Genomic DNA, 23,566 nt, shown 5'->3' on the forward strand with positions numbered 1-23,566 from the left:
TTTATAAGCACAAATGTTGGGGTTGTACACCCCGTTTTACTCAGTTCTTCAGAGATGTTAATCATGCCGCTGAATGTTTAAGGCATCAAGTCTAGTTTGACTAAAATATGTCCTGGGTAATCACAACCAATGAAGTTTCAAGATTTGGAAAACACTTATATCACATCTATTTTGAAACTAAACAACGTAGAAGATATTATCATTAAAGATATTTTCATTTTGTAAAACATGTTAAACAATTTTGTGGGACACCTTTGAACAAGTATTGTGCATCCCATTTTCTCCAAATCTTCCATTCCAATTTTCAATTACATTAAAAATCTGTCTAAATAGAAAAACATACAACCAAAAATTATAACAATTTAAATCACGATAGATATATTAACTAGAACTAGAACATGTTCAATTTTATATATAACATTAGTAGATGATTATCTTTGTTAGTTTCGATTACGGAAGACAATATTATACATGTAGAAAAATGTACTTTTTATTTATTCAAAATTAAGAAGTTATGATATGTTTGGTAAGTTTTTCGATAACATGAATTATGCAATTAGAACCTCTAACAGGTATGTAATGTTTATCTGCTTTAAATGTCCAGCTGATAGCATAATCCAATTCATAAGAAGTAATCTATTAACAAACAAAACATACAGACTAAATTAAAAATGCATAATCATATTACCAAAAAGAAGAGACTAAAAAAAATAGTTAGACTAAACTTCAAAAATCAAATAATCACAAGAAAATTTATGATTTAAGAAACTACAAAACAAACACATCAAACATCCTAACAAATAAGAATGTCAAACAATGCTTTCACTTCATGGTCAACACAAAAACTTCCTTTCAGCTTAGCTTCAAGATTCTCTGAAATTAACTCCTCCTCTAGATAAAACAGCAAACATCATTTAACCAAAATATATATTTTGCGGTAGAGATCAATTTAGTTTTGAATAAAACGTCAAGCAATGACTTTACCTCCTATATTGTATCCCAAATCAATTTGGGATCACTCTCTCTATTCTTCTAGGTGTATGATTCAAAACTTCAAATGTTGTATGTACTATATATATCATTATAAAGATTATTGGGCTTGGGCTAAAACTTCAAAAGCCTCTTTTGATCTGCTGATTATTATTCAAAACGAACCTCGCTGACATTTCTTTTTCCCCATTTCCGTTTTTACCCTTCACTCGGTTAGGGTTCAACAAAGTTGACTCAGATCGGAGCAACCTCTCTCTGTAAGCTGATCGAGAACCAAACAAGAAGAAGAAGACAATCATGTCTAGACAAGTCGCAAGGCTCCTCGGATCTCTGTCTCGCCGCTGCTCAAGCACCAGCTCCGAAGCTATTCCTCCGACTCTCAGCTCGTTCACCCAATCTCGCTCATTCGCGTCGGATCCTCCCCCTCCAGCCGCCGTCTTCGTCGACAAAAACACCAGAGTCATGTGCCAAGGGATCACCGGAAAGAACGGGACTTTCCACACCGAGCAAGCCATTGAGTACGGCACCAAAATGGTAAAGTCTTCACCTTTTTGAAGTGATTTGAATTAAAGATTGTAGCTTTATGCTAATTATGTGTGTGTTGATTGTGTAATTAACTTTTTTTTCCTCAATTTGATTTAAAGCTTGTGGCTTTCTAGTGGTTCCTCCTCAATTTGATTTAAAGATTGTAGCTTTATGCTAATTATGTGTGTTTGATTGTGTGATTAGGTGGCAGGAGTGACGCCAAAGAAGGGAGGAACAGAGCACTTAGGTCTCCCTGTTTTCAACTCTGTTGCTGAAGCCAAGGCTGAGACCAAAGCCAATGCCTCTGTGATCTATGTTCCCGCGCCGTTCGCTGCGGCTGCTATTATGGAGGGGATAGAAGCTGAGTTGGATCTTATTGTGTGTATTACAGAAGGAATCCCTCAGCATGACATGGTATCTCTCTAGTGCTTATTGCTATAGGTTTGTGTAGAAATGTAATTGGCTCTTTTTTTATTTGGGAGCTTGTGTTTGTTTGTTTAGGTACGTGTAAAGCATGCTCTTAACAGTCAGTCGAAAACTAGGCTGATTGGTCCAAACTGCCCTGGGATTATCAAGCCTGGTGAGTGCAAGATTGGTATTATGCCGGGGTATATCCACAAGCCTGGCAAGATTGGGATTGTCTCTCGTTCTGGAACCTTGACATATGAAGCTGTAAGCTCTCTTTTTTTTTTATGTCTTGTCTTCTCTGCTTGTTGTGCTTTTGAAAGTGTATGCATATGAGTTGTTGTTGGTTATGGCTTTTCTCTAATGGTTGCTTTCGTTTAAACTTTCCTGCAGGTTTTCCAAACAACTGCAGTTGGTTTAGGCCAGTCTACTTGTGTAGGAATTGGTGGAGATCCTTTTAACGGTACCAACTTTGTGGACTGCTTGGAGAAATTCTTTGTTGATCCTCAGACTGAAGGTAATGTTTCAGAACTCAGGCCATTTAGCTTAAACAGATGAACCATAAAGATCATTTTTTACTAAGTAGATTAAGTGAAAGATGGATTAGTAGTATGGCAACATGTTCACCTAACTACTTTAGACTGCAAGATATTCTTATCTTAGAAGACTTTTATTCCTTTAAGTCATCTCTTTAAGAGTAGTTAATAGCTTAACTGGAAGATGGAAATTAAGAGGACACAGCTGGCTGTTTCAGGTATCGTTCTCATTGGAGAAATTGGAGGCACTGCAGAAGAAGATGCTGCAGCTTTGATAAAGGTAATTGAACCAACTGCTAATCTCTTTTAACTCAGTCCATCTCTATATTCTCATTCTTAAAAGTAAACTCAACTTTTGTTTTTTGGATGAATATAAACAGGAAAGTGGTACTGATAAGCCTGTTGTTGCTTTCATTGCTGGACTCACTGCACCACCGGGTCGTCGAATGGGTCATGCAGGAGGTATGTTCATAAGCAAGCCATCTTAACGCCTACTTTTAGTTTGTTGCTATCATTTGCTTATCTGTTTTGTTGTTTGTTGCAGCCATTGTTTCTGGTGGCAAAGGTACAGCTCAGGACAAGATTAAGAGCTTAAATGACGCCGGAGTGAAGGTTGTTGAATCTCCAGCTAAGATAGGAGCGGCCATGTATGATCTCTTTAAAGAAAGAGGTCTTTTGAAGCAGTGAAGTGAATTTCACTAGCTTAACGTTTCTTTTTTTCCATTTTGAAACCTTCAAGAAGTAAACAAAAAACCCTCATTCATCGCCCATTGATGGTTGTACACTCTTTTGGGGTTGTTTTCTAAATCGATATTCATTGAGAAGAAAAAACAAAACAATTTTTGTTTACATGCTGGTTTGAATAAATCAAATTTGCTTGAAATTTATTGTATTGGATCATTCTCTATGATAACTTCCTTTACAAGAAATAAGAGTTGGTCATTGACTATATTATCAAGAACACGCACAATGATTGTCTTCATTATTGTCAAGTGTCAACAATGAGATCATCCTATTACCAACCAGATGTAACGCTGCGTAGATCTTCTTGGAGTCGAAGTATGTTTTGTCGTGAGCTAGGCTATGAATCTGCGTAGCTTTGACTGCTTTATCCAACTGGCTAATCCCCGTATGCATCTTAAATGTCTTCTTCAATCCGTATATGAACACAGAACGCTGCACACAGAGCAGTAAGTAACTCGTCCAGGACTGGAATTGAATCTCAAAACATTCTGCAACAAGTTTTATGCCTACAGACTTTTGTTTACATCATAGTTCAAGAGTCCATATAGTACACCACATCTGCGCCTGTAATATTATGCAGATACATTTGAAAAAGATTAAAAAGTTAATATGTATATGTTACAAGTAAGGCTAATGTCATTATGAAGAAGGAAAATTTGGTCCAGAGCAAATACCTTGTAAGAAGGAGATGGGTCCATGACATCAGACCAAGATTAGCAACAAGGAGGTAGCTTCTTATTGGTTTCAAAACCCAAAATTAGAAGCATTTACTTCACTTTCTATTCACAACAGCTACAATAGGAAATCTACCGTCTTTGATTAGACATGTAATATAACATGATGTCCTATAATCTTCCACAAACTTATTTGTAGCATCAACAGCAACCATGTAGTTCCTATCTACTAAAACCGGAAACCTTCCTTTACAAACCATCTCTCTGAATATCCCAAACCCTTCACTGATGTTTCCACTCAACAAAAAAGAGCTCATGAGGGATACATAAACACCTGAATCAGGTTCCATTTCCTTCTCTTCCATCTCACGAAAATAAACCAAAGCCTCACTCGTCCAGACACACTTGCAAAGACCCTGAACAAGCGCCATGAACGTAATCACATTCAGACAGCAACCTCTCCCCTTCATCTCGTTCCAACGAGAGATTGCTTCACCAGGCCTTCCACTAGCGCACAGCCCATGGATTAAGCTAGTGTAAGTAACAACATCAGGATCTCTCTCATCCTCATACATCCTCGCAACACAGGACATAGCCGATTCAATCTCACCTTCCTTGCACCATCCATCTACCATACTGTTGTAAGTAGCAACGGAAGGTTTTAGCCCCTTTGATACCATCTCGTTAAACAGGCTATCAGCTTCAGTAGCTCGACGTGCTTTGCACAGAGCTTTTATCATTACATGGTATGCAATCACGTCAGGGGAATGACCACCGGCGCATATGTCTCGGAACAACTCCAAACCTTTATCCACTCCTTTATTTTTACAAACGTGATTTTTAGTTGACAAAAGTCAACCTAAGTAATTTGCTGTAGATGATCCATGAAGCATTTTATCTTCACAGACTCATTCATTTTATTATTCTATCACCAATTATAAAAATTATTGTATTATTAATTTACAACACAATTTTACATATATTATATTTTATGATAATTTATATTTTACGGTTCTATTTACAGCAAACAGAATCAAAATTTATATGTGATAGTTTACTTTGTACGTATATCTTATGTAAGTTTTTTCATTGATCTGCTTAATTAGTAATACATTGTCGTTTTATAAAATTTAAACTTCAATTTTTGGTGTGAAATTAACCAAACTATGCATTAGGAGACACATAAAAATGTAGTTTGTGACTAAGATTCTTTTGCATTCACTACAAGAAAAAGTCTCTATGCCGACAGCAAAATTTATTGGAAATTCGTCGGAGTTCATGATTTCCGAGACGTTTCCGACAATAAATAATTGGTCGGAGTTTGAGCGTCGGAAAATGACGTTCATCGTCAGTTTGTCGGAAACTTAGCGATGAAATTCTTCTCTCGGATTAATCTCGGAAATGGTTGTCGGAAAGAGACGAGGCGTTTCCGACTATGTTATCATCGACAAACAGGGTTGTCAAAATGTTGACGGTGATCTCCGAGAACTTGCCGACAAATCCAAAAAAAAATTATTAAAAAAAAAATATATCGGAGCCGAGCCGAAGCCTAGCTCAACTAAACCACACCAAAGTCCCGGTTTAGTTTCCTAACCATGACTGTGGCAGCATATACATGTGTATATAACTATATATATGTTCAAAAAAGAACATGTGTATACAAACTATATATAATACATTATACATATATACCACCCTTATTGGAGATTAGAATCGGTTTACAAAAATTGGAATTCAAAAAAACCAAAACAAAACCGGATACCTACAAGACCTTAGCCACCGAAGAAGAAAATGTCGTCGTCCACCAGATCTGCCGCCGTGAAGCTCTAGCCGCCGCCGGAATCAACGCTGCTAGGAGAATAGTTCGTGGTGGAGGAGACAATTTTGCAAGCCAACCCATTCCTACAACAGAGCCGCCGGTTTCCTCCATCAACAAACATCCCCAAACTCGTCAGATCTGCCAAACAAATTTATATTTCTGTTGAGAGTTGATTCCTTGAGTAAGTCCTGCAAGTGAAGAAGATGAATCAGTCAGAATAAGAACAACGAAATAAGACGAAGATAATCAAAGTTGTAAGTGGAAGAAGAAGAAGAAGACACAAGTCAGAACAACAAAACAGAGAAACAAAAACAGAGAAAAAGAGAGTTCGAGAGTAAGAACGAGAAGAGATACAAACAGGTCCTGAGCTAAAATACAACAGTTTCCATACAGAAACTTACTGGAGAAGGGAGATTTAAGAAATGAATGAACTCGAAAACCAACAAAACTATCACATACCGAGAAATTAGTGGGATTGGTTGTCGTCGATCTCGTCTCGGAAACTATTACGATGGTTTACCGTCAATTTCTCCGACAAATTTTTGAGGCTTCCTTGTCGTCGGTGATTTCCGAGAGGATATCAACAATTCTCCGAGGGATGAAAGTTCTCGGAAACTTTTTTCTTTTATACCCACAAAATTCCGACGATATGAACTGACAAAATTCCGACAAGTTCTGTTCATCGGAATTTACCGAGAACTTTCTGATACAATTGATATTTTCTCGGCAATTTCTCACAAAGACCAAGCAAATCTTCTGATAATTCACTTTCTCAGAAACTTTTGTCGGAGTTGGCATTGTTTTCTTGTAGTGATTACACTTAGTTGTATTTTTTTCTTTCTTCCGTTGTATCATATATATTTATATTGACGAGATGAAAGCAAATGATAGTTGAAGATCTTTTTCTCTCTTTCGTACAAATATCATAATTTCATAAATCATACAAAAGTAGTAAAACGGCAACATAAACGAAATAATCAAATGGTCATGCATGTTTTACATGGTTTTGAGAGATTCTTAACAATAACAATGGCATTGTCCTCCGTTAATACGTTTGCAGAAACCACCTTTTTTATTGTCACATCCCTTAAGACACCAACTGTTGCATCTTCTTGTGTCAAGGTTTGGGATGCACCTCCCAAATTCTGGGTGGGTATTGCAACACAAGGATGTACGACTTTCTAACACATATCCTTCAACATCTGCCAATCACACAACACACACATATATATATAAAGTGGATAAAAGAAGTAAGAAAGTAACAACTATTAAAGAAAGACATATTTTTTTCAGAGTATAAACACTACGTACCAACGGAGAAAAGGAGGACAAGAAGCAAAGCAAAAGAAAAAAATTTCACACTGGCCATTGTTAATCTTTATTTTTAGATTTGTAATAGTGCTTAAGCCTTTTTTTTTTTGCTAAGAATAGTGTTTAAGCCTTGTTTTGTGTTTGATAAAAAATGATGTATTTCACTCGTATTTATACTAGATGGATACTACATTTTCGTGATGTGTTGATGAAACCGAAGTTTCAGTCAAATCAAAAGTCAATAACTTATAAGTTTCATTCTATTTCTACTTATATTTGTACGTTGACTATATTGTAACATGTCTACTCTTTGAGAAAGTCAAAACACTCTTGACTTTCAGTTACGGAATATAACAGATACAAATCTGAATTAGATATTGTCAACTCAACTGTTATGATCCAAATATATTTATCCAAAAAAACCATAATTATTTCTTTACAAGGCCCATTAGTCTCTTGGGCCCAAATAAGCTTACTTGCTTTAGAAGACCCATTCTAAGCTCAAACTTCAAGGTTCATCGTTCATCTCCTTCGTCGTCGTCTTTTCGATTTGCCGGAGCTCGAGGCTGAGCAACCAGCGAAGATGGATTCTCCGGCCAATTCACAGAAAACGGGTAAAACCATAACCTCAATTCGCCTTTTGCACTCTCTTTACGCCGCTCTCGAACTCATTCCTTCGTTGATTCGTTTCTTATTCCGTTAGATTCATTTCGCCAGAGATTTGCATCGAGAAGAGTTGTATCATCTGTACATAGAGTTGAGATTTGTGTTCTTGTACATTGATTTTGATTTGATGAGAGCCTGCTTTGTTACAGTTTCGGACGACGATGAGATTGATTACTCCATCAAAGCAGAGTTCTACGACTCGGATCTTGATGATAAAGATGAGCTGTGGATGGCTAAGAAGAGAGATGGCCGTGCTTCCGATGCTGTGCTGAGCTGTCCCGCTTGTTTCACCACCGTCTGCTTAGAGTGTCAAAGGTGATTTTTCACACTGTCTTTGGTTTAGGCTTAGAGATGACTTGTGTGTTTTGCTGATAGTGAATTTGCTAGATCCTGGAATGTTTAATTGATTTGGAGATTTTAGAGTCTTGACTACATGTTACAGGCTCTGCATACTTAATAGGATCCAAAACGCTTCAAGTCTTTGATTAAAATCTCTTCTCTAGTCTCAAGTCTTTAGTACATGTTGCTGATGTATAACCATCCACTACTTGACTAGTTACAGTGGTCATGTGCTATACTAATACAATGACTTCTTATCACACAACTCTCTTTGGATTAGTTAATGGACTAATACAAGGTATTTAAACCTGCTTGTTTGTAACTTTGTCATCTTTCGTTTCTCTTGGTGGCCATGTGAAGTTGACTTGTGGACGTAGGAACTGTATTAGTAGTATTAACTGTGATTTATACAGTTTAGTAGAACTTTCCTAATCAAACATTTGGATTCTTTTTGTAGACACGAGCAGTATGTGACACAGTACAGAGCAGTCTTTGTGGTCAATTGCGAAGTTGATAAAGATAAAGCTTTGCAACACAATACAGTTCCGTCAAAGGTTGGTAAACGAAGGAGAGATTCGGAGGAGAAAGAAACTGATTCTGCAGACAGCGAAAGAGTGAACCCGGTCGTTTGCTCAACTTGTTCGACAGAGATCGGAGTTTTTGACAGTGAAGAGATCTACCATTTCTTCAACGTCATCCCAAGCGAGCCTTAGTTACTTCATGAGTTTCTTGTAAAACAATCTAGGAAGTGGTCACAAAATGATAATAAACCAAAAGTTTAATCCAATGTTACTGTAACGGGGGAAAGTGAGTTTTATCGATGATCGTCTTATTTTCAGCAAAGGCAGAAGATAAACATGAGATGACGTGGGTCGTTCTGATTGGCTGCATAAGCAAAAAAATCTAAAGATGTCATCTCCAAGTGAAAGCTATGATAACAAAAAAAAAGAATCGTTGTATGAAACACGAGTTGATTCTCTTTTTGCATAAGTGTCACTTTCTTGCATTTTGGTCCACGAGAAAAAAGTGAGAATGGGCTCCAGCTGTTTACCACGTTTGACAATTGTCAAATGATTCGTACACCCTATAGATAAGTTTAAATAGTGTTTAATTTTTGGTAATTGGATGATCATTATCAGATAGTGATTTACCAATTCTACTTAGCAATTATCCAGCTAATACATAACTAATCATTTAACACAGTATAGATGTTTTTTTTTTTTTTTTTGGTAAAATGTTAAATTTATTATACCAAGTTTTAGTTTTTGACAGACATTACAATAGATTAACTAGAAGCAGAATTACTGAAATTAAACTAAACATCAATGCCAATCACAACAACACTAGCTTAAACAGAGACGAGAAACAAAGACGTTTGGAGACGGAGACCAGCAAAGCAAAGCTCAGACCAGGGAAAATGGAGGGAACCGCAGGAGCAAGCCAGTTGCCACGAGTCCGAGAGAAAGGCGGCTCAAACCTTGAAGCAGGGTACCTACAGCTTCCGGCAAGCCAGCGAATCGCGAACCACTCCAAGAATCACAAGCACGAACTCACAAACCAACCTGACATTGACATACACCAGCGGCACGAGGCAGTGGGACTATCCGACGATGCCGTCGTACGGTTTAAGACTCGAAGATTGCCGCTTTCAAGGCCCTCACCGGGACCGTATACACCCGTTGAACCGAGAGCCCATATAGAGCAAGCGGACCGAACAGCACACCACCTCTGGAGCAGCCTCAACCGAGTTAGAGAGAAGACCGAGAGCTTAACTGAAAACCTACCTCCATCGGAACCTACTTCGAAGCCCTGCCTTCAGCTAGTAGCACGCTGGAATTAGCACAAGGAGAGAAGCTTGGCGACGGTGGATGCCACAACGACGGGACCTCTAACTTTGAGGCGAGCAAACCACCAGTAACGAGACGATGGCCAAAGCAACACCACGCGCTGCCAACCGGAGCAACCTCAAAGCAGGAGAGAGACTCACCCACTCAAGGACTCCACGCACTTCCCCCGAAGACCACCGGAGGAGACAAAGACAGAGAGAATCACCAGAGTTGCAAGCAACCCAGATCTGAGACCAAGAGGCCTCCCCGACGAACCACGCGCCGCCAAACCGAAAAGCTTAACGAGATCTAAAAAAAAAAACTCCTAGACAAAGTCGCCGGAGCAAAACTGGAAGTAGCCACAGCAAGGAGCAAACGCCGTCCTCTAGCGTCACTACCCTCACCGGGAACAACACAGATCTACTCCAGAAACCCGGATCTGAACCAGGAGAGAATCTCAGAGCTTCACCTCCGCCGACACAGAGAAAAGACCACGGAGATGACGATGAGAAGCGGAGGAAACAGGGGGGGCTCCGGCGACCGCAAAAGGACACGGCAGCCACCGGAGCGGGGAGTAAACGCGGCGGAGGAAAGTTGAGTAGAGAGAGGGGAGTAAACGCAGAGGGGAGTGGAGAGAGAGAGAGCAAAACGAAAATAAAATGCCTTGTTATGTATTGTATGGGCATGTTAGCACGACATCTAATCATAACAACTTTTCTGGTGAAAGAGCTTCATGATCATAACAAATACCAGCACGATAATAATATAGTATAATGTGAATGGTAGAAAAAAAAAATCTTCGGTCTATAAATCATAAAGAAAGTAGAGAAATTTTTAAAAAAATCTCGACGCAACGACATATCACAATCGAACGTATCTGCCAGGTGGATACAACTACATATTTGTAGTTACGCTCCAAAAAGGAATGATTATCTTGATATTCCGTAATGTGGTAATACGAATTATGATTATGATTAATCAAATTGCACACACACGAACGCATATCATATGTGGGGTTCGCAGGATCAGAGTCATTTATTTTAAACACACAAAAGAAGAAAATTAATCATATGTTAAAATTAATACTAGTAAATAGTAAATACCAAAAATCTTAAATTCCAAACCTAAAAAATTAAATTCCCCTGACAGAACACTGGTCCCCACACTACAGTCAACACCAGAGTCAGCGCGTGAACCCAAACGTTTTCAGACAAAAATACTCGGCAAAGAAAGAAAAAAAAACACTCGCGGTAATGAGCTGTGTAGGACCCACACTCCATGTGCCTTCCTTCCTGTCTCCACCAGAGCTTCCTGCTACTCTCTAAATCATTTTACCTCTCAACCTTCTTCTTCTCGAGAGTGAGATAGAGAGAACCCTATCCCCACCGACTCTCCATGGAGAACAACGACGGAGCAATGACTAACGGCGTCATAACCACCAAAGGACCTCTTAACGCCGTCAAAAAACCACCGACCAAGGACCGACACAGCAAAGTCGACGGGAGAGGGAGGAGAATCCGCATGCCGATCATATGCGCCGCTCGAGTCTTCCAGCTGACAAGAGAGCTCGGCCATAAATCCGACAAGCAAACCATCGAGTGGCTCCTCCGTCAAGCCGAGCCTTCCATCATAGCCGCCACGGGAACGGGCACAACTCCGGCGAGCTTCTCCACCGCCTCTCTCTCCGCTTCTTCCTCCCCCTTCGCTCTCGGAAAACGCGTTTTGAGAGCGGAGGAGGAGGGAGAATCAGGCGGCCCCGGAGGAGGAGGGGAGTTAACTGTTGGACACGCAATGAGTAGTGGTGGGTTCTGGGCGGTTCCGGCAAGGCAGGACTTCGGACAAGTATGGAGCTTTGCCGCCGGAGCTACGCCGGAGATGTTGTTTACGCAGCAGCAGCAAGCAGCTACACTCTTTGTCCGTCAGCAGCAGCATGCTTCAGCGGCTGTAGCTGCGATGGGTGAGGCTTCAGCAGCTAGAGTCGGGAACTATCTGCCAGGTCATCATCTTAATCTGCTGGCTTCTTTGTCGGGTGGGAGTCCCGGGTCGGGTCGGAGAGAAGAGGATGACTCACGCTGAAAAAGGTTTTATCAATCTTTTTGTGTTATTTGATTAGGGATGATTGGGTAATGTATAGAAAACTCTTTATGTTTAATGTCATGAAAGTGGTCAGAGACTGTTCGAGTTTTTTTTTTGTGTGTTCAAGTTTTAGTTTTAAGTTATTTGCTTGTTTGATTAGTGTTTAAGATTATTTGGTCTCAGAGTTTGTTTTGAGAGTGATAGTGAAATCGATTGATTAATTGTTGTTACTTAAAAACGCCATAAAGAAGAGCAAAAAAAGCTCTTTGTACGTTTTTGGCGTGAATTTTTTTTAATGGTTTTCTATCGTTCATGAAGCTGAGCCCACACGAAGTGTATTGATATCTCACAGGCCAAAGGATTGTAATTCTGAATGTTTCTCGTGACTTGGTATGAATGAGAATTGAAGATATGAAAACAAAATAATGTGAATGTGTCAATTACTGTGAAGTGGTCCTTGTCTTCTTTATATTTATTTATTTACTGTCAAAGTCTGTATGTAACTTTGTGTTTGCTCTCTCTTTTTGGTAAAAAGTTATGTAGTAGTTTGTTTAAGCTTTATTTTGGAAAACTGTCACCCAAGGATTGCTGTTAATGTTCCAGACCGAGCATACAAGCGGTTCTTTAGCGGTTTTATAACCAGTGGGACCAGATGAAAATTTGCTGAATGCTTTAGACTGTAAACGCAGTTGGACAAGGAAGAGGATAAGAACATTGTCTCCAAGCTTAGCAATCTCTCTATTAGAGATCAAAACAGGCAAGCTTGAGATATGTATTGATAATGTTTTCAGTGTGATTCTTAAAAACACTTCCTCAAGATGGAAAAGTTGTGCTTCCTGCTTTTGGAGCAGTGACTTCCAAGCTCTCAGGCAAAGCTTGGACCATGAGAGGGACCTCAGATCAACAGAACATCAACATGCATGAAGAATCTGCTGCGTCCTGGTTGGGAAGACTCATGTTCAGGCACGGCGATTTCGCCTTGTTTATGGCTGAGAAATCTAATCAATGACCATGTGGTGTTGGTGATTGAAAAATAAGCCTGGTGGTATCTTGTTATCATGAAACATATAGATGAAAACTTTGCGAACATCTGGATTTTTTGGTTTTTATAAGAGAGAGTTGATATAACTCAAATTTATTCTTATTATAATGGTATTTGGATCAATCATATTATGATGCTGGCATCTCATTTTCAGCATAGTAAGTACATTGATTAGGAGAGAATTGTTACAATTTTGCTAGGGATCGGTTTCACTTGATTGACTCTAGCTGTAGAAGAAGAACATCTTAAGCTTTGCATCTGGTGAGCGTATACATTTTGCAGGCATGAGGCTCCACTAGAGCAGATAGTTGTTTTTTAACGCCTGAGTGTGTTGAATGCTGCATTAGTCAAATTTTTCATGATTAGTTTTCAGAATGTGAGTAAATAGTAATGCATAATGAGATTCCATGGTTTGTATATTCATAAGTTACCGCCCATAAGTCACGAGCATTAACAATAGCTGATGAATGAAGACCAATGTCCTCCCATGGAGCTGTGATGTTTGCAGGTAATGATCCTCTGTTCCATAGGATGACTGCTACTCGTTTCTTGCTTAAAGGACCTGCCCATACCTGCATTGCACCATATAAGTTATTGTTGATGTGTTAATATTGTTCGTCTTTGGTATGTGCATACCTCAAGATCACCATCTTTCTTGACTTTCTTTCCTTGGATCCCAAGTTTGTCTGAACATAAAAAATCTAAAGCTCTTAGTACCACTTTTGGATTCTGCACGAGCCAATTCTGAAAGTGTTTTAATTTGATATTAGTTACCTTGGTTAACAGCAATCACGTCTTTGTTGCTAAGCAACTCAAAGGTGACTTTGTCCATAGATCTTAGATCGCACCCAATCAGCAGAGGAGCCTGCAAGAGAGAGCACAATTCAACGTTTGTTTAAGTATGTTTATAGATTCAATGTAAACAACATTTCATCATACTTTTGCCAATGCCCATATGCTGAAATGTGAGCGGTACTCTTCTCTAGTCATGCCACCATTTCCCACTTCGAGCATGTCCGGATCTGTTATATTACTTTCTCAGTAAAACCACTCACAACTGTTGGTTAAACAAAAGTATTTACCGTTCCATGATCCTGGTCTTGCGTAAGACGCCCATCGATCATTCTGATCTGCTATGGTCGTCATGCTAATAAACACACACATACACATACACAAAAAGATTTATCTTCGAGTTCTTGTTACATTAAAATTGCAAAAAAAAAAAAAAAAACCATGAAAGAAGAGAAACCTCTTCCAGTTATCTTGGATATCTCCTGTTGTTCTCCAACTGTTACCAATATCTCCTGCCCAAGTTGCTGGATCCTCTTGTCCCCTACACTTGCAACTCAGTTTCATCATCAGACCAAAGTTGTCTTAAAAAAAATTATGTTTTGATTCTTACCATTCACACAAAGAGAAGAAAATAGATCTTCCTGAATTTAATAGAGCTTTGCTCATCTTTGGGTATCTTTCTTTTGGACTTGTCTCTGTGTTAAAGCAGTTATCATACTTCAAGTAGTCAATCCCCTGTGGCACCATAATAAAAAGACCTTCAAGTTTTAGGACTTGATTTCAAATAAAACAATCACACACATAAATACATATATATACCCATGAGGCAAATGTTTTGGCATCTTGTTCCTCATGCCCTAGTGATCCTGGCATGGTTTGGCTGCAGGTAAAAGTCCTAGAAATCCAAAAATAAGATAAACAAAGAAACTATCAACTATGCAACATTTTCTTGTGTGTGTGTATATATATACCCAGCATCAGAGTAGATCCCAAGCTTAAGCCCTTTGCTATGAACATAATCTGACAAAGCTTTCATCCCTGAAGGAAACGTTGATGCTTTGGCAACCATGTTTCCCTGTCAAATACATCAAAAACACATCTCAGTTAAGTTCTTAAACTGTTATAAAAATAAACAGAATGATTCTTCTTGTTGTGTTTATTTAACCTGAGCATCTCTCTTAAGTTCACCCCAACAATCATCTGTAATAAACACACAGAAAAAAACAGTAGACAATAATAAGGAAACAGAGATATGAGAAAAAAGCAGAGTAAAAAAATGGTCTACTTTGAATTACCTATGTTGATATACTTGTAACCTCTTGCAGAGAGACCACTTGAAACCATTGCATCAGCTGCAGAGAAATTTAGAATATTGTTAATCAGTAAATAATTTTTGTAGCAGTTTTATTTTCTATAAAGAGTAATCACCGGTTTGTTTGATGAGAGTTTCATTGATGTTACACTGAAAATGATTCCAGCTATTCCATCTGATAAGAAAGTAAAATCATAAGAGGTAAGTAACTTGCGAGTCAAGGAAATGAGAAAACAAGTGAAGAGGATCAAACCCCATCTGAGGAGAGAGAGCTAGTCCATTGTTTATCAACATTCGACTCTGAAACCCATCAACGAGCTGAGTCAGAGTCAGAGTGAAAGTAATGATCCGTAAGAAGAAACCAAGAAGAACCATTGCTTGATGAAAGTTTCCTTCAATGGTTATAATAACTTAACAGACCGTGAGAAAGAGAGAGAGAGAGAGAGAGATTCAAGAAAAATCAAAAGTGGGTTCTCTAATAAATGTAGAGATCTGTGTGTATATATATATGCACACACGGACACTGTGACTGTCCTAGTTTGTCTCCAGACAAATTAGTAAGTGGGTCGTTTACGTTTACCATTTTTAATTTTTGTTTTATTATTCGTTAATCAGATACGGAGTACATATTTTTCAGAGGCGAATCCACTTTAGGTTGTGACCTGATAATGCCATTTTAGATCCAAAACACAGCAACATAATCCTTCACGCGTTTCAATAAAAATGGTTAGGTTTTTCATTGTCATGATCGCACTGGATTCTAGTAGAGACAATCGAATATTTTTTGTACCAAATACATTATTATATTCATATCGTTAAATCTTATGCATCCACACATGTTGATATAATAGAATTACTAGATTTTTCGCCCGCACATCCGTGCGGGTAGATTTTCATTTTATAAATATATAACAAATACCATCGCATAAATTTCAAAGATATAATTTATATTTTAGTGTTATATATTGTGTAAATCTATAATGTTATTGAATATGTTTCTTATTCGATATCATTAATGTATAATGATTTGTTTTATACATTTAACATTATTATTAATTGTTATTATATATTAATATATTTTCAAGTTTGGTAAAATAAGTTCATAGTATGAAATAAACAAATTGAGAATTTCCTTCATTTTTTTCTAATTTTTACAGACTGAATACAATACATTTTAAAATTTTATTTAGTTATACTATAGAACTGATATTTTCTTAGCATAATTTATATTTCTATGTTATTTATTTTAGTATATTGTGAGATTTTATAAGTAAATAGATTATAATAATACTATATTATTAATTATGAAATCAATCGCTGCATTAATTTAATAATATTTTAAAATTTTATTAAGATTTTATTAGATTTTTTCCAACATATCAAAATATAAGTAAAAATAAAATTTAAATTTACAGTTAAAATTTATTTATTAATATCTCTATAATTTATAAGATTTTTTAGAAATGTTATATATTAAATAGATTATCTTAAATAATCAAATAGATGTAATTGATGAAATAGACCTAGTATGAATTGTTTATGGTATTTCTTTTAATAAAGAAGATATAGAATATAATTATAAAATTTGAAAAAATAGCATACACTTTTTTTTTATAATAAAATATTATTTAAATTAATGTATAATAGTATATATTATTAATTATGAAATTAATCAATGGTACTAATTTAAATAAAATATTTTGTTAGATTTTTTCTCAGTTTGTTGTAACTAAAAATAAAATTTAAGTTTACAGTTAAAATTGATTTATTATTAATATCTTTATATATTTAATAGATTAATATAAATAATTAAATAAATGTAATTAATGAAATGGACCTACTAAGGCTAGTATGACTTTTTTATAGTAGATAAAAATGGTACTTCTCTTTTAATAGAGAAGATATTACAAATTTGTCAACATTGCACCAGTAGGACGACTTGAAGTGTGATGTTGCACTTGTGAGCCCCAAACTATGGTTCAACATGTCATTGTCTGTGGCCATTATTTTAGTGGGTGGACTTGAATAACTGGGCGTGCTTTCTGAATATGATATTTGATCTCATCAATGATTTATCAAACCCTATATATTTATATAACAGAATGTGACATATATACAAATCCTTTACATATTTTTCCAGACTTCAACTACTGTAAATAAATCTCACAACCTGTTCCTATTTAGGTTAAAAGTTGTCAACCCCCAAATAGATAATCCCAATGCCCAAAAATAACAAATAAATAGTGATCTTGGTCTCTTTTGATCTATAAATTGAAATCACTAAAACATGATTTAATTTAATAAGAGCATATGTATAAATCAACATGTATAAAGCCACACAGGTAGAAAGAGTATACTTTAAGGTAAAGTCTCAAGTCATTGAAATGACTGAGAGTCTCGCTCCCCACAAGTGGACCAACACACACTTAATATGACTTGTGTCTTACGCCAAACAAAATAAAAAGCAAAGAGTTCATCATCATACATACTCATATATTTGTTTCAAAATTTAAGCATAACGTAGAACACTTTATTAATACGAACCGTTATTGTTTTAAAACAGAACAATCGGATATTACATCAGGCAATAGGTTTGAGAACATACAACTTGCACGCATGAGAATCAACCGTTGCCGTCAAGTTCCCTACAAACTTTTGCTTGAGTGTCTTGTGCTGTTCTCATATCACAACAAAAACACATTCATCAGAACACAAAAACGTTTGATTTTTATTTTAAGTTATGGTGTTTAATTTATGTAAGTATGTATGTATATTACCTCCCATAGATCTCTGGCTTCAACAATGCTATTTGGAGGGATCTCAATATCATCCCAAAAAGCAGTAATGTCAGATCGTTTTGGTCCACGGTTCAACAAAAGCAAAGCTACTCTGTAACCTGACAATGGTCCTGCCCAAACCTGGATATCACCTTCCATTCTAGCTTTCTTGGCCTGAACACCATGTGGGTCTACAATAAAACATTTTATTTGTCTTTCATATATATACTCAAACATCATAATGATGACTGATCAGTGAATAAGTACCTTGGTTTAAAGCAATGACCTCCTTGTTTGCCACAATCTCCATAGTCTCTTTGGTCATGTTTCTTATGTCACACCCAAGTAGAAGAGGAGCCTTAGAGATAGCCCATATGCTGAAATGGACTATGTACTCGTCTTTGGTCATCCCTCCATTTCCAACTTCAAGCATATCCGGATCTGCAAACCAACAACAAAGTCACCAACAACTCATCATAAACCCTTCACAAAATCTGTAAAAAATAAAACATAATCATTCATTACACTACCGTTCCAGCCACCAGGCCTTGCATGCTCAGCGTAGATTTCATTCATGTCCGCAATTGATATCATACTGTACAAGTCCAAAAACATTTGTAAAGATCAGGAGTTTCCTATCATAATTTTTATTTTTTTATTCTTCTTACCTAAGCCAACTATCATTGATGTCATTAGTAGTTCTCCAACTGTTGCCTAGTGGAGCTCCCCACAGAGCTGGATGCATGTCCCCCCTGATAACAAACCAATTCAAAAGTCTTACTTCTTCCATGGAAACATAACACAATGTTTCTTTGTGAAAGGGAACATGATGTATACCATTCACACAAGGAGTGGAAGATGGGACGTCCAGATTTCATCAGAGCGCGTGTCATAACTGGATACCTGACCGTTGGTCTCGTACCATCGGTGTTGCAGTTGTCATACTTCAAGTAATCTATTCCCTGAAGCTCAAACCAAGGCATTGTTACTATACTTACTGTCTCATTCTTTTTCACTTTATGAAGAAAATGTTAGAAAATACACACAAACGCACCCATTCTGCAAATGTCTTGGCATCTTTCTCCTCATAGCCTAGAGAGCCAGGCATGGTTTTGCTGCATGTCAAATACCTGTAAACCAAAAATATATATGAGTCCAATGCAGGACCAGGAGACTATAAACATTTCTTAAGAATTTTTATAATTTTTATTCCATAATTTTAAAGTCTATGCTTATATAAAAAAAACTACTAAAATTTTTTAGGGGCTAAGGCCAATGTTTCATTGGACTTGGCTCAGAGTGTACCCTGCATCAGAGTAGATCCCAAGCTTAAGGCCCTTGCTGTGAACATAATCCGCAAGTGCTTTGATACCAGAAGGGAAGGTTGACTTCTTCGGCACCAGTTTTCCCTGGAACCACAGAGTTTAACAAGATTAAAAAGTCTAGCAAAGTTCAGTAACAAGAGAGGACAAAGAGCTGATGATAATACCTTTTTGTCACGAGAAAGTTCAGCCCAGCAATCATCTGAGGAAACAAACCAAACATTAATCAAACAACTTGAGAGTTATTATAAAATGAATGTATATAGAGTTATTACCGATGTTAACATAGTTGTAACCAAGCCTAGAGAGGCCAGTGGTGACCAAAGCATCAGCTGTTACAAACATATGATTAACGATTTGTTCAGAAGACAGATAAGACTAACATATGCAAATAAAAATTGAAAAAGCTCACCAGTTTCTTTGATGACTGTTTCATTTATGTTACAGTTGAAATGATTCCAGCTGTTCCACCTACAAATTCATTATAGCCAAAACTTCTTTCAGACATCTTCAAGAACACAACAGAGACATGTTCCACATAGAGCGAGAGAGGGGCACATACCCCATGGGAGGAGTGACGCCGAGGCCATTAGCGAGCAAATGTCTTCTTAAGATCTCAGAGTCGTCACTGGCTCTTTGGACTGGTCTAGAAGAGTAGACCGTCGTCATCAACGTTGATGACATCATCATCATAAGTATTGACATATTCACCATCTCACTTCTCTCTCTTCTCCCCATCTCTACGAGAAGGATTGTCCACAAACACTGCTTTTATAGTAGAAGCTCACACGACTCAAGAGTGTTCTATAACTTCTTCTTATTCCCTTTTTGCCCCTCGAACTCTTTAGCTAGAGTTGACTCATATGATTTATACTCAATCACAATAATCACTCCATCATATATTCTCCTTAATGGTCATATGATCCTCTCATTTGTTATTTTGATTCATATAGCTCTATACTATATAAAGCTATGTAACTCTCATTATATCAATAATACAATTCATACATTTCTCATAAGTTAATAATTACATCACTTTTAAATATTACTTTTAAAATAAATATAACGTCCACAAAGACACATAAGGACTTTATACTTCTAATCTTATAAGAAATTTTATATAAGAAATTTCAAAAGTTATGACAGCAAATTCATTTATTAGAAAAATGAAGCTCAAGTTACTTGGACTTGTAGCCGATGAGATAAATAACACTGACTTTTAGTGGAAGCAAAGTCGAAATTCAACACACATGTTTCTGTTTTCTTCTAATAATACTTGTCTTTTTGTTGTTTGTTGTTTATATGTATATTCAAATACTTCTTAGCGACATCTGATTGGAAACTATTACCGACCACTACTTTAAAATTGAATATATTTTCAAACTATTACATCATGTTTTTTGTTAGCATATCAAAATCGCATTTTCTATTCTCCTTATAAATTTTAATTTAAATAAAGGGTTTTCAATCTTATTGATTCATCAGTCTGTGATGATAAAAGTCCAAATAACTAGCCTGTCTTCTTGTTTTGAGTTCCATTCTACATTATCATCTTTGTTGTTATTGCTACGTAAGCTAAAGCATGGCCAAATAAGAGAATCAAATATCCTAAGACAATATAATATTTCTCTTGGAGATTTGGAGTAAATAAATTAGATTATCTACATGCTATATGTATTAGCTAGTATCCCGTTGTGTATGATTACTGATCAGTTTCAAATTCGATAATGAGTGTATATATGAGCAAAAAAAATCATACTATTGTTGTAATCACTAGTAAATAAATTTATCTAAATACTGGTGAAACATTTATAAAAAAATGTATTATAATAGACTAGGTTTTGCGGTAGTCTTATTTGCATGCTTTCAAAATATTTCAGATACTTTGAACATCCTCTCTAGCTTATGTATTTTCACCTTTTACATAGAGGTACTTAGTTTTTTTTTTTGAAGGTGCTTAGTTTGGTAAAGAGAACATTACAATTCCCCAAAAAAACGAAACCTGATTCACAAGAAACCCCCTCACAAAAAGGAGAGAATCCACTGTAGCTTCATGAATGAACTCTCCGACCCACCTTCTTCACATTCCTCTCTTTCTCTTCTATATTATAAAACAGCTCTCTCATTTCTCCACGATATCGTATTCGTTCAAGCAATCATCATCAACATTCAACAGAGAAAAAGAAGAAGAAAATGTCGGACTGGGGACCGATACTAGTGACGGTGATACTCTTCGTGATGCTCACGCCAGGACTTCTGTTTCAGTTGCCTGGACGACAAAGATACGTTGAGTTTGGTAATTTTCAGACAAGTGCTGTCTCTGTTATGGTCCATTCCCTTCTCTACTTCTCCCTTGTCTGCGTCTTCCTCCTCGCCCTCAAGATTCACATCTACATTGCCTAATTGTTGCAACCCTTTAATTTATTCTGTGTGTTTTCCTTTACAATTTTAACCTTAAACTCGTTTCTATCGGACCCTTTTGCTTTTATGTGTTTACCTTTTTATCTTCTTGTGACGCAAAGATTCGTATTTATTATGCTTTAATAACAATGTCACTAGTTATTTGTTTGACATCACAGGTTGGATTATATTGTGTCTGCATGCAAATGATTCAAATGCTCCAAGCCATGAGCAACCATACCTCAAATAACTGTTACACACTAAACAACCACTTACCAATAGGAATCACAAATTCTCATTGTATTAACAATCAAACAAACAAACAAACAAATTGAGTAGTAGATAAAGTTGTTTTACAAGAAGTAAAACATTATTGTGGATTAAGAGTTTTTTTTATCCCCTTGTCGTGAGATCAAATGGAGTTAGCAATTAGAAATAATTAAAACTCAAACACTAGAAAGCATATCACTTACAAAGTAAGCTTCTTCTTCGGGATTGAGCTTGTGGAGAGTGCTCTCAAAATTGATCCAATAATCATATGTAATCTTATCTTTTTTGCTCCATGTGGCAGCATCATGAGATTCAAGGCTTACAAAGGGATTTTTTGAGCCACCGTTTGGAATTGGAGCCGTTTGAGCACTAGGCCTTAGCTTTGACCAAGGTGACTTACGACCTTCATATACACAAATTAACAATTAAATATTGCAAGATTGTACACTTTATAGACAAGGCTTAACCAATCTCAAGGAGGCGTGGTACTGTGATGCTAGTGTCATACTTGGTTTCACGCACTTCTTCTTACCACCAAACACTATATCAGAGCATCAAAGCATAAAAAACATAAATATTTAGAATTTGCCTTGAAACTACATGAATTTAGTACCAAAAACTCTGTTTCGAGACTCATTCTACAGGTTTTTGTAGCAGGTTCAGTCAATCTAACACAAAACCAGATTATCGAACCGTTTTTCTTTTCGATGAACACAATCACTCACTCTATGAAGCTAATCTAAAACTTAAACAAGAATCTAAGCAGCAAATATTCATAATAATCCATCATTCGGTAGCTTTTTAATTCTAAGAACTTGTTTACAAACTCATTTCATCGATCCAACACAAAACCAGGCGAGGGAATCATAATCTTACTGAATTTGTTCAAATTCATAAGCACAAAAACAAGCAATAGTTCACTCTACAAAACCATGGGTCAGTATCCAATTCAGAGCATACGCACAGATTTGTGTAGTCACCGTTTGGATTCGCTTAAGCACTAGACGGTTAAATAATCAAAAAAATTTCAAATTTTTTTAACAACTACCTTATGTATTTGGACAAATGGTTAAAATGACACAAAAAATACTATGACAAAACTAGTGCACAAGAAGAAAATGACTAAATTAACATTAATTAAAAGATAAAATGACTTAATTGCTTCAAAACCTAAACTCTTATCCTAACCTAACATCCTAAATACTAAATCAGAGAAATGGTAAGATAAACTTGGAAAGTGATCATCAGAATGAGTTCCTTCATTCAACCGGTGACTATACATGGTTGTAGATTCATTCAATCAAAAACTAAATCAAAACAGCAAAGCATAGTCAAATGGGATTTGTAAGCATAACAACATAATATGCAACTATAGTCACCAGCATATTTTAGTACTAAAACTCGTTAATAGACTCATCCATCAGTCCAAATTAAAAAAAAAGACTCATTCCATCATTTGATCCAAAAAAAAAGACTTGTTCCATCAATCCAAAACAAAACTAGTCGACCGAAGCATTAAATCATATTGGTTACATTAAAATTCATTAGCAAAATAATCAAATGATAGTTAGTCAACAAACAGCTGAATAAATGACCATATGCTTGACTTAACCAAACCTATCGTCAAACAAAATCAAAGCAGCTTTGAGCTGAAGCTTGATTTCAAAATAAATCTTGCTTATGAATTGAATCTAATATAAAAAATGTTATATAATCAAAAGGGGTTAATTCAATATGAGC

At 36.5% G+C, this 23,566-nt stretch overlaps 8 protein-coding genes across 8 annotated transcripts; 4 read left to right on the forward strand and 4 right to left on the reverse strand.

The window, feature by feature from the left end:
- Positions 1-1,160: 1,160 nt before the first annotated feature.
- LOC106380527 (succinate--CoA ligase [ADP-forming] subunit alpha-1, mitochondrial-like) lies at positions 1,161-3,343 on the forward strand. The gene is made up of 7 exons (XM_013820292.3): positions 1,161-1,524; positions 1,720-1,929; positions 2,017-2,187; positions 2,314-2,437; positions 2,675-2,736; positions 2,837-2,918; positions 3,001-3,343. The coding sequence occupies exons 1-7, from the start codon at positions 1,288-1,290 to the stop codon at positions 3,141-3,143; spliced, it is 1,029 nt and encodes a 342-aa protein (XP_013675746.2). The 5' UTR covers positions 1,161-1,287; the 3' UTR covers positions 3,144-3,343.
- Positions 3,344-3,410: 67 nt separating this feature from the next.
- Positions 3,411-4,554, reverse strand: LOC125588964 (putative pentatricopeptide repeat-containing protein At5g08310, mitochondrial). Its single transcript, XM_048760968.1, has 3 exons — positions 4,064-4,554; positions 3,725-3,764; positions 3,411-3,632 (listed from the first exon to the last, which is right to left on the reverse strand). The coding sequence occupies exons 1-3, from the start codon at positions 4,552-4,554 to the stop codon at positions 3,411-3,413; spliced, it is 753 nt and encodes a 250-aa protein (XP_048616925.1).
- A 2,091-nt stretch (positions 4,555-6,645) lies between these two features.
- On the reverse strand, positions 6,646-7,062 carry LOC125581599 (defensin-like protein 22). Its single transcript, XM_048747330.1, has 2 exons — positions 7,005-7,062; positions 6,646-6,895 (listed from the first exon to the last, which is right to left on the reverse strand). The coding sequence occupies exons 1-2, from the start codon at positions 7,060-7,062 to the stop codon at positions 6,711-6,713; spliced, it is 243 nt and encodes an 80-aa protein (XP_048603287.1). The 3' UTR covers positions 6,646-6,710.
- A 395-nt stretch (positions 7,063-7,457) lies between these two features.
- Positions 7,458-8,852, forward strand: LOC106380530 (E2F-associated phosphoprotein-like). The gene is made up of 3 exons (XM_013820300.3): positions 7,458-7,618; positions 7,820-7,985; positions 8,467-8,852. Exons 1-3 carry the CDS (start codon positions 7,588-7,590, stop codon positions 8,720-8,722), a joined length of 453 nt encoding a protein of 150 aa, XP_013675754.2. The 5' UTR covers positions 7,458-7,587; the 3' UTR covers positions 8,723-8,852.
- Positions 8,853-11,072: 2,220 nt separating this feature from the next.
- On the forward strand, positions 11,073-12,224 carry LOC106396525 (transcription factor TCP21-like). Its single transcript, XM_013836936.3, has one exon. It carries the CDS (start codon positions 11,231-11,233, stop codon positions 11,909-11,911), a length of 681 nt encoding a protein of 226 aa, XP_013692390.2. The 5' UTR covers positions 11,073-11,230; the 3' UTR covers positions 11,912-12,224.
- An 806-nt stretch (positions 12,225-13,030) lies between these two features.
- Positions 13,031-15,552, reverse strand: LOC106396524 (alpha-galactosidase 2). Its single transcript, XM_013836935.3, has 14 exons — positions 15,311-15,552; positions 15,174-15,232; positions 15,041-15,097; positions 14,911-14,945; positions 14,717-14,820; positions 14,565-14,640; positions 14,356-14,480; positions 14,203-14,286; positions 14,036-14,100; positions 13,893-13,975; positions 13,728-13,818; positions 13,590-13,639; positions 13,385-13,525; positions 13,031-13,291 (listed from the first exon to the last, which is right to left on the reverse strand). The coding sequence occupies exons 1-14, from the start codon at positions 15,430-15,432 to the stop codon at positions 13,199-13,201; spliced, it is 1,185 nt and encodes a 394-aa protein (XP_013692389.2). The 5' UTR covers positions 15,433-15,552; the 3' UTR covers positions 13,031-13,198.
- A 2,013-nt stretch (positions 15,553-17,565) lies between these two features.
- Positions 17,566-19,953, reverse strand: LOC106396847 (alpha-galactosidase 1). Its single transcript, XM_013837347.3, has 12 exons — positions 19,719-19,953; positions 19,569-19,627; positions 19,432-19,488; positions 19,324-19,358; positions 19,140-19,243; positions 18,889-18,964; positions 18,672-18,796; positions 18,503-18,586; positions 18,365-18,429; positions 18,102-18,275; positions 17,835-18,025; positions 17,566-17,730 (listed from the first exon to the last, which is right to left on the reverse strand). Exons 1-12 carry the CDS (start codon positions 19,892-19,894, stop codon positions 17,638-17,640), a joined length of 1,239 nt encoding a protein of 412 aa, XP_013692801.2. The 5' UTR covers positions 19,895-19,953; the 3' UTR covers positions 17,566-17,637.
- A 92-nt stretch (positions 19,954-20,045) lies between these two features.
- On the forward strand, positions 20,046-21,653 carry LOC125581603. The gene has a single exon (XM_048747344.1). It carries the CDS (start codon positions 21,350-21,352, stop codon positions 21,557-21,559), a length of 210 nt encoding a protein of 69 aa, XP_048603301.1. The 5' UTR covers positions 20,046-21,349; the 3' UTR covers positions 21,560-21,653.
- The last annotated feature ends 1,913 nt before the right edge of the window (positions 21,654-23,566 follow it).

The sequence above is a fragment of the Brassica napus genome, chromosome A2 (assembly GCF_020379485.1).
Source record: "Brassica napus cultivar Da-Ae chromosome A2, Da-Ae, whole genome shotgun sequence".
In the NCBI taxonomy this organism is placed as follows: Eukaryota; Viridiplantae; Streptophyta; class Magnoliopsida; order Brassicales; family Brassicaceae; genus Brassica; species Brassica napus.